The sequence below is a fragment of the Triticum dicoccoides genome, chromosome 7A, assembly GCF_002162155.2.
Source record: "Triticum dicoccoides isolate Atlit2015 ecotype Zavitan chromosome 7A, WEW_v2.0, whole genome shotgun sequence".
Lineage (NCBI taxonomy): Eukaryota > Viridiplantae > Streptophyta > Magnoliopsida > Poales > Poaceae > Triticum > Triticum dicoccoides.
This window is the reverse complement of record NC_041392.1, coordinates 433,160,210-433,174,681: the sequence shown is the minus strand read 5'-3', so window position 1 is coordinate 433,174,681 and position 14,472 is coordinate 433,160,210. Positions and strand designations below refer to the sequence as shown.

The window sequence follows — 14,472 nt, the reverse complement described above, 5'->3', positions numbered from 1 at the left end:
GATGCTCTAATTATCTCAAGTCTAAATGCCACCTTAAAAACATGCCAGTACTAGTTGACAAGACATACTTATGATAACTCCACCACGAAATGTAGAAATAGTAATAAAAATGATTATACAATGGGGGTTATCCCAGCCTTGTCTTTAGTAACTAGATATTTCTAAATATGTGATGAAAGATATTGTTGCCAGGAGATCATATTTTAATTAAGAGAAGGCAACTATTTTCTTCTGGGTTCTTTCTCCTTTGTCTCAGCAATTATCCCATGTGACATTCCTACGATAACATCATTTTCCACGTCCTAGAAAATCAGAAAACTTGGGCTATGAATACCGTGATAATTAAGGACAACCCATATATTTTCACTAGATGAAGCACGCCTGCGGAGTTGTTAGGACAGATGGGTGCACATAATTATTTGTCACACAAAAGAGAACTTTGTGGAACAACTTCACTGAGTACCAACAGTTTGTGGCTCAAATTATTTCACCCTCAAGATCAAAGGTGGACATTTGTACCGAAAGCCACTAGCTACAGGCGTCGCCGTGGTCATCAACTCTTTAGAAGAAACGGTCCTCAACTCCTCACCATCACCAATTTCAGTTTGTGGCTCAAATTATGCATTTTACCCTCAAGATCAAAGGTGGGCATTTGTATTGAAAGCCACTAGCAGCACGAGCCCATCAACTCTGTAGAAGAAACGGTCCTCAACTCCTCATCATCACTAATGTCTGGCTGATTCTTTCATCACAGATCCATAAAGTCCTAAACTTAAGAGCTAGAGTTTGCAGGTAAACTCCTAATAAACCATCCATTGCTTAGACTAGCCATAGTGGGGGTAACTTCAGCAGTAACTTCAAGTCCACCTCAGCAAATTTGTCTACGTGGCAGCGAGTTAATGAGGAGATAGATAGATGCAGTAACATAGCTAGTTACCGTAACATAGCGCTTCTTACGATACTTTTTTAATGCGAACCGATCCGCTGCGGGCGTCCCCATCGCGAAGTAAAAGAAGAAAAACGCCGCTCCCCATTCTCCACGGCTGCACCTCCATCCCCTCCCTCCCTGTCGCCTCGATCTCCCTCGCCCCGCTCTCCGTCTCGTCGGCCGGCGGTGGCTCTGGCCGGCGGGGCAAAGCCACCTGAATCATGGCCAAGTCTGGTGCCCGTAAGGAGGCGGCACCAGCCCGGTCATCGGCGACCTCGCCGCCGACGCAGCACGTCCCCGGCGCCCCGGCAGGCTCGTGCGGCAGCCGCTCTTCTACCCCGGCGCTCCGACTAGCTCGTCCACCAGTCCGTCGACACCGCCGCACCTGTACCCCCCTCTCATGGAATCCTCTACTGCAAACCCTACATGGTATAAATTTCTGCTTTTAATTCCATCTTCGGCAATTGCAGTTTTTTTAGATCGAATTTGCAGCATTAGGTAATTTCTATTTTGTGTTCAGCGTCTAGAATACCTGACTCAGCGTGTGTTGTTGTTCAGCAGTAGGTAATTTTTGTACTGGCAAGTCTTTACTAACATCTAAGTCTGAATTTGTACATCTAAGTCTGAATTTGTAAGTCTGATTCGGTGTGTGTAGGTGTAGCCTGAATTACCTAAACAGTGAGCTTCACTTGACATCTTTTTGTTTTTGCTTGCTTCATTGAACAAGTGATATATCACATCTTTTTGTTGGAAAGAAGCTACCGATAAGAAGTGACAAAAGTGTTTGCTGATAGAGAGATGAGGTGTTGTACAAAATTTCATTGCTACTGTACTATGCTCATGACTTCTGATATTTGTAACAGGAGGCCAATGTACACCCCTGCACCTGAAGGCTTGCTAAGTTTTGGACAATTCCCTCCAATGCATCCTTATAATTTTCGACCTCCGCCAATGCACCACCCTGAACAAGGACGCAAAAATATGGAGAATTTGCATTTTGTTGGGGCTTCCCCACACGATTCCTTTTCAACACCACCGCCACCACCGCACCCTAAAGTTGCATCTCGGTCTGCTCCCGCCAAAGTGGATTCTACTTCCTCCAAAAGGAAGAAGCGGAAGGTCACCAATGTAGATGACGATGAATTGGGAGAAAGGACCGCATATCGTCTGCCCTATTTACCCGAGGAACATGAAAGACTGGTAAGTATAATCATTGCTCAAATCCATATTACGTGCATGTAATTTCTTGTTGCTTGTTGGGCTCAACTAAATTAAATGGGCGCAATGTAGGCAGGCGCTTGGCTGGAGTGTTCACTCGATCCCATCAATGGGAACAGAAAGAAGAATGAGCGGTTCTGGGATGACATTGCTGCTCTATACAACATTGCTGCTCTATACAACAGTGCCACGCAAAGTAACCGAAAGAGAGATCGGGATCAGTTGAAGATGGAGTGGCAAAGGACCAAGAAAAGGCTCGCCGCTTTCCATGGTGAGTGGATTGACGTAATTGGAGTGTATCGTAGTGGTTGCAGCCAACATGACATGGAAAAAATGGCTTTGGAGAAGTATGAACAAAACTATCACCAGCCTTTCCAACATTTAACTATGTGGGCAAAACTCAAGGATGATGGTAAATGGCTAGCCTCTTACAGAAACATGACGGAAAAAGTAGGGAACAGAACATCTGTGGAGACCAATCTCACACCAAATATGATTAACTTGGAGGCCGAGGAGCGCCCATCAGCTGGCCGTGATAAGGCTAAGGTTGAACGTGCTGGTAAAGGCAAGTCAGGAGGGCTCTCACAAGAGCTTGGAGAAAGATTGGAAAAATTCATCGAGGTTAACAATCAATCAATGGAGGACCGCCAAAAGGTGATAGACAGCCAGGTGATTCTATCAAATCAACAGCTTGAGACTGCGAAGATCAACAACAAAACAAAATTGTTGGATGTTTACTCCAAAATGCTTTTAGCGGACACATCTAAGATGGATGACGCTGAAAAGGCTCGACTTGCTAAGGCTTTGAGTAAAATGGAGCCCATGTTATTTCCTGAAGGAGATTCAGGTATTTTTATAGTTTGTCTCTTAATCGGTTAATTTTTGTTGTGAACCTGAATCATACCATTCGGATCAGCTACTGACTATTATTATTTGTCTACTGTGTGGCAAGTTGATTGAAGGGAAAGAAGCGATGCACTATGAAGCATATCAGAGGATAGGTTGTTCAGCTACATTCAGTCAGTTAATGGTGTGAACTAGGTGGATCCTTAATTGTGTGAACTTGATAATTGTCCTGCTGCATTTTGTCTCGGTCAGTTTATTGTGTGAACCTGATGGATTGTTCAACACTTTTGTTGTCCGGTCAGTTTATTGTGTGAACCTGATGGATTATTATTGTGTGAACTTGATGGATTGTTATTGTGAACATATTGGATTTTTAATTGTGCACCTGATGGACCGATCAGCCACATATAGATCACAAAGTTAAAGTACTACTATAGATCCCACAAAACAATAAATGGCAACCTCCATGTTACTACCTTTATGTTACTACCCACTATGGAGGTAGTAACAAAGAGTAGTAACATATGCATGTTACTACTCTATGTTACTCCCCATTATGGCTAGTCTTAGCGTTATGAGATAATAAACAACTAAATCTAAATGCACTAGTAGTTGGGAGCTGGTAGATCTAGCAGGACATGGGACGACGGCAATCGATAACCTCAGTAGTTCTCCTCTTCGTCGGAGGAGTAGTCGCCTGTGAGGAGCTTCCGGCCGACCTCGAAGGAGACGAAGGCGTCGATGCAGGCGTACTGGATCTGCTCTTGGGAGAGGCGGCAGGCGTCCCACGGCCCCATCGTGACCCTACGCGGCTTTTGGAGGTTGGCCCCCATGACGACGCCCGCGACGTCCTTGAGCCCGGCCTGGCGGAGCCACGGCCTGCGCATCTCGTCGGCCGCGAGGTCGCGCAGGTCGACGGCGTTGGCGACCTCGAGGCCGTAGTCGTCGCTGAGGCGGCCGCCGTCGTCCTGCACGCCGACGCCGACGAATCGGAAGTCCGGGTTGGCGAGGAAGCGGTGGAGGGCCGGCGGGACGAAGTCGGCGTGGAGGAGCTGGAAGACGAGGCAGCGGCGGCCGACGCAGAGCTGCAGGAGCGCGACGGGGTTCTGCGCGCGGCCGTAGCTGGGGCGCCACTCGACGTCCAGCCCCACGATGAGCTTGTGGTAGACCCAGCGGTAGACGTAGCGGATCTGGCGGAGCCAGGCCTTGACGGCGTCGCCGGAGGACGTGACGGTGGCGGTGATCGTGTCGTCCTCGAAGTCCACGGAGGTGACGAGCTTCTCGGCCGCCATTGCGGTTTGTGTTGCACGAGCGAGAGCGACAACGGTCAAGAAGGAGTTGGGAAGAGAGATCAGAGAAGAGCAGAAACACGCGAGGAGATGAAAAGAAGGCGAAAACCGAAGGAGACGAGCGGCGTCGAGAAGCGTGGCGGGGAACCAGGGCACTATTGTTGTTGCGGGATGGGAGAGGACAACTATTTGATACTCCGTATATTCTTAGTTTCGTCCCGCTTCGTTTGGTCCAACTTCAGTTAATTTCACATGCACTATTTGCTTTCGTTACTTGCCACCCGTTTTGGCCCAACGGAGGAAGCCCATCTGGCGGCGCATTATGGCCCAAGTCCGGAGAGCTGGCAAAAAATAAAATTGCCGATGAGAGTTTGTCCAACTGACCCAGCTAGATATATGAGACGATTTTTTTTCTCCCGTTACAATGCATAGGCCTTTTTGCTAGTATTGCCAAACAAACGTATCGAGATATACTTTTCGGTCTTCCAAAAAAGAGATATATACTCCTATTTTTTTCGAATACATATATTTTTTGCGTAGTAATACGTGTCTTATTAATAAAATAAGGACGCCGATAAATGCCACACATGTGGGCGTTAGGCAGTCCGCCCACACATTTTGTGTGGTGTATAAGAGAAACAGCCCACACACCTACGTGTGGGCAAAACAACTAGCGCCCACACGCCTCTTTTTTTCTTTCCCGATCCCTCACACACGCGTGCGTGTGGGCAAAGTTGATAACGCCCACACGCCTGTATGTCAGGTCTCGTACCTCCTGATCCCGCACGCCACGCGTGACGGTCATCGCGCGCCCGCAGTTGCCATGGTCCAGACCCTCGTCCATATTCGTTTAACTGCAGTTGTCATGTCGCTGAACTACGGTTGCCATGTCGGACAACTGCAGTTGCCATGGTTGCTCAACTGTAGTTGCCATGTATGGTCTGATCTACTGTAGTTGTCATGATTTCATAACTTTAGAAGTTGCCACACACTAACACTAGGCAGTTGAGAGAGTTGACATGTGCTCACAAGCATGCTAGGGCAGTTGTCATGTAAAAAGGAAGAGTTGCCATCTACTTACGTGTACGTCAGGGCAGTTGCCATGTACATGCACGTTAGGGCAGTTGCCATGTACCATGCAAAAACGTATGGCAACTCGGTAAAAGAGAGTTGCCATCTGCTTACGTGCACACTAGGCAGTTGCCGTATACCCTGCAAAACACATGGCAAACTCGGATAAAAAAGAGAGTTGCCACCTGCTTATAAAGCACACTAGGGGCAGTTGCCATGTGCTTTGGGTGGGAGAGGAGACGGACGTGTGGGCGAGATGGCAAATGCCCACACACTAGCCCTTGTGTGTGCGTGCAAAGTGGGTGTGGGCGAACTGCTGAACGCCCACACACCAGCTCCTTCTGTGTAATGAAACGGCTGTGGGGGCGACCGGCTGAACGCCCACACACCAGGCTAGTCCTACGTGGCACTAGAAACATGCCAAGATTCGTGCGCTCACGAACGGACGCGGATCCACACGTGTGGGCGAGATGCAAACGCCCACACGTGTGGGCGTTAACATTTCCGTAAAATAAAGATTCACTTACAAGCCACGTAAACATCGACATTACAGGATTGAAAAGATAGGATAATCCTATGAAAAAACCAGCGCACGTCCTTCTCCACTAAGGAAAATGAGACATATCACCTCTTCACCCGAGCTCGACACGGCTCCATCGCTAATCAATAGCTTTACGGACCTCCAAAGTAGTTTTTAAAACAAAACCATTGCCGTTGAAAGAATCAGACCGGGACAATGTGCCCCGGACACACCAAACACATATATACTCCTACTAGGTCCCGATTGGATTGTCGTATTCCGATCGAATTCACCCGTAAAAAAATCCCTCCGTAGAAAAGTCAGGTGATCCTCGATTTGGTTATTGGATTGTCCTTTTATATGGTTGTAATAATTACACCGGGTTTTTTCTAGCTAGGGCATCTTCAATGTCGATCTTTAAACCGTTCGTATATGTCAGACATCATGAAAGTCATCTAGTATGGGCATGTATCGGTCAGCACGATGACTCGGACGTATTTTTCCTCATAAACCGGAGACAAATGTGAGGGGCTTTGCACGCGTCTGGACCACTGGCATGCCCGCTACTGACCGCTCTGGCCCAACCAAACCCCCTCCCTTGCCCATGCGTGCTTCCTATCCGAGACGGTCCGCGCCGCTCCAGAGCGTCAGTGCCCGCATTATGCGCGGCCAGAGCAGACGCGACTGCTCACTAGCGTCGGCATTGAAGCGGCGCACCGGCCGAAGAGCGCCACCTTCAGCGCTTCCCGATGCACGCGACTGCTCCGTGTTCAAACAACACGACGACCGTCTGTCTGTTTGTCTGTCTGCCACCCACATTAATGACATGCAGTTGCCGATGCAGCTACTCCGGCGCCACCCGTCCGTCCTTCTTCCGCCCACCATTGTTATATAAACTGTTATCCCGGCCATAGCTGCAGTCTCGCGCCTCCGATCCCTGTCCGCACCACTCCCACCATGGATTCCTCCCACGCCAAAGCTCTCTAGAAAGGGTTGACATTGGAGCAAAAGAAGGAGATGGCCATCATTGTTGTCGGTTAGCAAGCCGGCAGGCAGCCGGAGGACGGCGATATCTCAATGGAGGGCGCGGTCGACGACGAGCCAGTGGCACCCTCCTCGTATGTGCCTGCCTTCTCGCCCGCGCCACTCTCGCCGGTGCATTGCACCATGACCATTGGCAGCGCCCGTGCCCATTACATGAACATAGCGAGGGATGGGAGGAGCAGTTCCGGGAGGCGCAGGCCGACGCTGCCTACAACCACCAACTCCTATAGGAGCACCTACAGACGGAGGAGTAGCTCGCCGCCGGCAAGGCGATCATGAAGGAAATATGCCCTAAAGGCAATAATAAACTTGTTATTTATATTTCCTTATATCATGATAATTATTTATTATTCATGCTAGAATTGTATTAACCAGAAACTTAGTACATGTGTGAATACATACACAAACAGAGTGTCCCTAGTATGCCTCTACTTGACTAGCTCGTTAATCAAGGATGATTAAGTTTCCTAGCCATGGACATGTGTTGTCATTTGATGAATGGGATCACATCATTAGAGAATGATGTGATGGACAAGACCCATCCATTAGCTTAGCATAATGATCGTTCAGTTTTATTGCTACTGCTTTCTTCATGACTTATACATGTTCCTCTGACTATGAGATTATGCAACTCCCGAATACTGGAGGAACACCTTGTGTGCTATCAAACGTCACAACGTAACTGGGTGACTATAAAGATGCTCTATAGATGTCTCCAATGGTGTTTGTTGAGTTGGCATAGATCGAGATTAGGATTTGTCACTCCGAGTATCGAAGAGGTATCTCTGGGCCATTTCGGTAATGCACATCACTATAAGCCTTGCAAGCAATATAACTAATGAGTTAGTTACGGGATGATGCATTACAGAATGAGTAAAGAGACTTGCTGGTAACGACATTGAACTAGGTATTGAGATACTGACGATCGAATCTCGAGCAAGTAACATACCGATGACAAAGGGAACAACGTATGTTGTTATGCGGTTTAACCGATAAAGATCTTCATAGAATATGTGGGAGCCAATATGAACATCCAGGTTCCACTATTGGTTATTTACCGGAGACGTGTCTTGGTCATGTCTACATAGTTCTCGAACCCGTAGGGTCTCACGCTTAATGTTCGGTGACGATCGGTATTATGAGTTTATGTGTTTTGATGTACCGAAGGTAGTTCGGAGTCGCGGATGTGATTACGGACATGACGAGGAGTCTCGAAATGGTCGAGACATAAAGATCGATATATTGGATGACTATATTTGGACATCGAAAAGGTTTTGAGAGAGTTCGGGCATATACCGGAGTACTAGGAGGTTAGCGAAACCCCCCGGGGAGTCAATGGGCCTTAATGGGCCATAGTGGAAAGGAGGAGGAGGCGGCCAAGGTGGGGGCGCCCCCCAAGCCCAATCTGAGTTGGAGGGGGGGCGGCCCCCCTTTCCTTCTCTCCTTCTCCTCCTTCCTTCCCTCTCCTACTCCAACTAGGGAAGGGGGAATCCTACTCCCACCGGGAGTAGGACTCCCCCCTTGGGCGCGCCTAGGAGGCCGGACCTCTCCCCCGCCTCCACTCCTTTATATACGGGGGAGGGGGCAACCCATAGACACACAAGTTGATTATTGATCCCTTAGCCGTGTGTGGTGCCCCCCTCCACCATAATCCACCTCAGTCATATCATCGTAGTGCTTAGGAGAAGCCCTACGACGGTAGCATCACCATCACCATCATCATGCCGTCGTGCTGACGAAGCTCTACCTCGACACTCAGCTGGATCGAGAGTTCGTGGGACGTCATCGAGCCAAACGTTTGCAGATCGCGGAGGTGCCGTACTTTCGGTACTAGGATCGGTCGGATCATGAAGACGTATGACTACATCAACCGCGTCGTCATAACGCTTCCGCTTACGGTCTATGAGGGTACATAGACAACACTCTTCCCCTCTTGTTGCTATGCATCACCATGATAGATCTTGCGTGTGCGTAGGAAAATTATTGAAATTACTGCGTTCCCCAACATTGGTATCCGAGCCAGGTCTATGCGTAGATGTTATATGCACGAGTAGAACACAAAGGAGTTGTGGGCATGGGTATATACATATTGCTTGCCATCACTAGTTGATTCTTGATTCAGCGGTATTGTTGGATGAAGCGGCTCAGACCGACATTACGCGTACGCTTACGCGAGACTGGTTCTACCGACGTGCTTCGCACACAGATGGCTGGTGGGTGTCAGTTTCTCCAACTTTAGTTGAATCGGATTCACTGAACAGGGTTCTTTCTGAAGATCAAAAAGCAATCACTATACCGCATTGTGGTTTTTTGATGCGTAGGTAAGAACGGTTTTTGCTCAGCCCATAGCAGCCACGTAAAACTTGTAGCAACAAAGTAGAGGACGTCTAACTTGTTTTTGCAGGGCATGTTGTGATGTGATATGGTCAAGACGTGATGAGATATAAATTGTTGTATGAGATGATCATGTTTTGTTAAAGTTATCAGCAACTGGCAGAAGCCTTATGGTTGTCTCTTTATTGCATAAGATGCAAGCGCCATACAATTGCTTTACTTTATCGCTATGCGATAGCAATAGTTGCAAAAGCAATAGTTGGCAAGACGACCATGTGACGACACATTGATAAAGATCAAGATGATGGAGATCATGGTGTCATGCCGGTGACGATGGTTGAGGGAGTCCTGGATTAGGGGGCGTCCGGATGGCCGGACTATACCTTTAGCCGGACTCCAGGACTATGAAGATACAAGATTGAAGACTTCGTCCCGTGTCCGAAAAGGACTTTCCTTGGCGTGGAAGGCAAGCTTGGCGATACGGATATGCAGATCTCCTGCCATTGTAACCGACTTTGTGTAACCCTAACCCTCTCCGGTGTCTATATAAACCGGAGGGTTTTAGTCCGTAGGACAAGATACAGAACAACAATCATACCATAGGCTAGCTTCTAGGGTTTAGCCTCTCCGATCTCGTGGTAGATCTACTCTTGTACTACCCATATCATCAATATTAATCAAGCAGGACGTAGGGTTTTACCTCCATCAAGAGGGCCCGAACCTGGGTAAAACCTCGTGTCCCTTGCCTCCTGTTACCATCCGGCCTAGACGCACAGTTCGGGACCCCCTACCCGACATCCGCCGGTTTTGACACCGACAATGGTGATCATGACTGTACTTTAGAGATGGAGATCAAAGCCATAAGATGATGATGGCCATATCATGTCACATATTTTGATTGCATGTGATGTTTATCTTTTATGCATCCTATTTTGCTTAGTACGACGGTAGCATTATGAGATGACCCCTTACTAAAATTTCAAGGTATAAGTGTTCTCCCTGAGTATGCACCGTTGCGACAGTTCGTCGTGCCGAGACACCACGTGATGATCGGGTGTGATAAGCTCTATGTTCACATACAACGGGTGCAAGCCAGTTTTGCACACGCGGAATACTCGGGTTAAACTTGACGAGCCTAGCATATGAAGATATGGCCTCGGACCACTGAGACCGAAAGGTCGAGCATGAATCATATAGTACATATGATCAACATAGTGATGTTCACCATTGAAAACTACTCCATCTCATGTGATGATCGGGCATGGTTTAGTTGATATGGATCATGTGATCACTTAGATGATTAGAGGGATGTATATCTAAGTGGGAGTTCTTAAGTAATATGATTAATTGAACTTAAATTTATCATGAACTTAGTCCTGATAGTATTTGCATATCTATGTTGTAGATCAATTGCTCGTGTATAGCTTCCCCGTTTTATTTATGATATGTTCCTAGAGAAAACTATGTTGAAAGATGTTAGTAGCAATGATGCGGACTAGATCCGTGATCTGAGGATTATCCTCATTGCTGCACAAAAGAATTATGTCCTTGATGCACTGCTAGGTGACGGACCTATTCCAGGAGCAGATGCAGAAGTTATGAACGTTTGGCAAGCTCGGTATGATGACTACTTGATAGTTTAGTGCGCCATGCTTTACGGTTTAGAACCAGGACTTCAAAAATGTTTTGAACACCATGGAGCATATAAGATGTTCCAAGAGATGAAATTGGTATTTCAGACTCATGCCCGAATCGAGAGGTATGAGACCTCCGACAAGTACTTTGCCTACAAGATGGAGGAGAATAGCTCAGCTAGTGAGCATGTGCTTAGAATGTCTGAGTACTACAATCACTTGAATCAAGTGGGAGTTAATCTTACAGATAAGATAATGATTGACAGAGTTCTCTAGTCACTATCACCAAGTTAGTAGAACTTCGTGATGAACTATAATATGCAAGGGATAACGGAAACGATTCCCAAGATCTTCGCGATGCTGAAAGCAGTGATGGTAGAAATCAAGAAAAGCATCAAGCGTTGATGGTTTACAAGACCACTAGTTTCAAGTAAAAGGGCAAGGGAAAGAAACGGAACTTCAAGAAGAATGGCAAGCAAGTTGCCACTCCCATGAAGAAGCCCAAGCCTGAAATTGAGTGCTTCTACTGCAAAGGAAATGGTCATTGGAAGTGGAACTGCCCTAGATACTTGGCGGATAAGAAGGATGGCAAAGTGAACAAATGTATATTTGATATACACGTTATTGATGTGTACTTTACTAGTGTTTATAGCAACCCCTCGGTATTTGATATTGGTTCAGTTGCTAGGAATAGTAACTCGAAACAGGAGTTGCAAAATAAAGACTAGTTAAGGGCGAGGTGATGATGTGAGTTAGAAGTGATTCCAAGGTTGATAAGATCACCATCGCACACTCCCTTTACCTTCGGGATTAGTGTTGAACCTAAAATAAATGTTATTTGGTGTTTGCGATGAGCATAAATATGATTGGATCATGTTTATTGCAATACGGTTATTCATTTAAATCAAAGAATGATTGTTGTTCTATTTACATGAATAAAACCTTCTATGGTCATACACTCAATATAAATGGTTTATTCAATCTCGATCGTAGTGATACACATATTCATAATATTGAACCCAAAAGATGCAAAGTTAATAATGATAGTGCAACTTATATGTGGCACACTGTTCAAGATATCTTCCGATATTCCGATAAATCGGCCGATTTATCTCTTATCGTGGTCTGAACGATAAGATAAATCGGCCGATAAATCAACCGATATGGCGATAAATCGGCCGATATGCCGATAAATTGGCTGATTTACCCCTTATCATAGGTCGACCGATAAGTTCCCGATAAGCGATATCCCCAACATTGATGTGGCACTACCGTTTAGGTCAGATTGGTGTAAAGTGCATGAAGAAACTCCATGCTGATGGACTTTTGGAATCACTTGATGCTTGCGAACCATGCCTCATGGGCAAGATGACTAAGACTCCATTCTTTGGAACAATGGAGCGAGCAACAGACTTGTTGGAAATAATACATACTGATGTGTGCGGTCCAATGAGTGTTGAGGCTCGCGGTGGGTATCGTTATTTTCTGACCTTCACAGATGATTTGAGCAGATATGGGTATATCTACTTGATGAAACATAAGTCTGAAACATTTGAAAAGTTCAAAGAATTTTAGAGTGAAGTGGAAAATCATCGTAACAAGAAAATTAAAGTTTCTACGATCTGATCGCGGAAACAAATATTTGATTACGAGTTTGGTCTTCATTTGAAACAATGTGGAATAGTTTCGCAACTCATGCCACCTGGAACACCACAATGTAATGGTGTGTCCGAACGTCATAAACGTACATTATTAGATATGGTGCAACATATGATGTCTCTTACCGAATTACCACTATCGTTTTGGGGTTATGCATTAGAGATAGTTGCATTCACGTTAAATAGGGCACCGTCTAAAAATCCGTTGAGACGACACCATATGAACTATGGTTTAGCAAGAAACCTAAGCTGTTATTTCTTAAAGTTTGTGGTTGCGATGCTTATGTGAAAAAGTTTCAATCTGATAAGCTCAAACCCAAATCGGAGAAGTGCGTCTTCATAGGATACCCAAAAGGAAACTGTTGGGTACACCTTCTATTACAGATCCGAAGGCAAGATCTTTGTTGCTAAGAGTGGATTCTTTCTAGAGAACGAGTTTCTCTCAAAAGAAGTGAGTGGGAGGAAAGTAGAACTTGATGAGGTAATTGTACCTGCTCCCTTATTGGAAAGTAGTTCATCACAGAAATCAGTTCCAGTGATTTATACACCAATTAGTGATGAAGCTAATGATGATGATCATGAAAACTTCCGATCAAGTTACTGCCGACCCTCGTAGGTCAACCAGAGTAAGATCCGCACCAGAGTGGTACGGTAATCCTATTCTAGAGGTCATGTTATTTGACCATGACGAACCTATGAACTATGAGGAAGCGATGATGAGCCCAGATTCCACAAAATGGCTTGAGGCCATGAAATCTGAGATAGAATCCATGTATGAGAACAAAGTGTGGACTTTGGTGGACTTGCCCGTTGATCGGCAAGCCATTGAGAATAAATGGATCTTCAAGAGGAAGACGGACGCTGATAGTAGTGTTACTATCTATAAAGCTCGAATTGTCGCAAAAAGGTTTTCGACAAGTTCAAGGTGTTGACTACGATGAGATTTTCTCACTCGTAGCGATGCTTAAGTCTGTCTGAATCATGTTAGCAATTGCCACATTTTATGAAATCTGGCAAATGGATGTCAAAACTGCATTCCTTAATGGATTTCTTAAAGAAGAGTTGTATATGATACAACAAGAAAGTTATGTCAATCCTAAAGGTGCTAACAAAGTGTGCAAGCTCCAGCGATCCATCTATGGACTGGTGCAAACATCTCAGAGTTGGAATATACACTTTGATGAGTTGCTCAAAGCATATAGTTTTATACAGACTTGCGGTGAAGCCTGTATTTACAAGAAAGTGAGTGGGAGCACTAAAGCCTTTCTGATAAGTATATGTGAGTGACATATTGTTGATCGGAAATGATGTAGAATTTTCTGGAAAGCATAAAGGAGTGTTTGAAAAAGAGTTTTTCAAAGAAAGACCTCGGTGAAGCTGCTTACACACTGAGCATCAAGATCTATAGAGATAGAGTAATACGCTTGATAAGTTTTTTCAATGAATACATACCTTGACAAGTTTTTGAAGTAGTTCAAAATGGAACAGTCAAAGAAGGAGTTCTTGCATGTGTTGCAAGGTGTGAAGTTGAGTAAAGACTCAAAACTCGACCACGACAGAAAATAGAAAGAGAATGAGAAGTCATTCCCTATGCCTCAGTCATAGGTTCTATAAATTATGCTATGCTATGTACCAGACCTATTGTGTACCTCACCATGAGTATGGCAAGAGGGTACAATAGTAATCTAGGAGTGGATCACTGAACAGCGGTCAAAATTATCCTTAGTGGAATAAGGAAATGTTTCTCGGTTATGGAGGTGACAAAGAGTTCGTCGTAAAGAGTTACGCCGATGCAAGCTTTGACACCGATATGGATGACTCTAAGTCTCGATCTAGATACATATTGAAAGTGGGAGCAATTAGCTAGAGTAGCTTTGTGCAAAGCATTCTAGACATAGAAAATTTGCAAAATACATACGGCTCTGAATGT

The 14,472-nt window shown here is 45.6% G+C and overlaps 2 protein-coding genes across 3 annotated transcripts in view; one reads left to right on the top strand and one right to left on the bottom strand.

The window, feature by feature from the left end:
- LOC119328614 (Werner Syndrome-like exonuclease) overlaps positions 1-4,448 on the bottom strand; it is a 12,858-nt gene extending 8,410 nt beyond the window's left edge. For both annotated transcript variants that reach the window (XM_037601599.1, XM_037601598.1), the window contains exon 1: positions 3,654-4,448. In XM_037601599.1, coding sequence (XP_037457496.1) covers positions 3,655-4,284 — 630 coding nt within the window. In that variant the 5' untranslated portion in view covers positions 4,285-4,448 and the 3' untranslated portion in view covers position 3,654. The remainder of the gene's footprint in view (positions 1-3,653) is intronic.
- On the top strand, positions 987-3,655 carry LOC119333531. The gene is made up of 4 exons (XM_037606396.1): positions 987-1,357; positions 1,792-2,128; positions 2,219-2,993; positions 3,099-3,655. The coding sequence occupies exons 1-4, from the start codon at positions 1,329-1,331 to the stop codon at positions 3,104-3,106; spliced, it is 1,149 nt and encodes a 382-aa protein (XP_037462293.1). The 5' UTR covers positions 987-1,328; the 3' UTR covers positions 3,107-3,655.
- Positions 4,449-14,472: the final 10,024 nt, after the last annotated feature.

Bases quoted from the DNA above. Each gene is read 5' to 3' on its own strand.
- LOC119333531 (XM_037606396.1), top strand. From the start codon at position 1,329: ATGGAATCCTCTACTGCAAACCCTACATG. The intron at 1,358-1,791 runs GTATAAATTTCT...TATTTGTAACAG, and splicing joins TCTACTGCAAACCCTACATG to GAGGCCAATGTACACCCCTG. The intron at 2,129-2,218 runs GTAAGTATAATC...GGCGCAATGTAG, and splicing joins CCGAGGAACATGAAAGACTG to GCAGGCGCTTGGCTGGAGTG.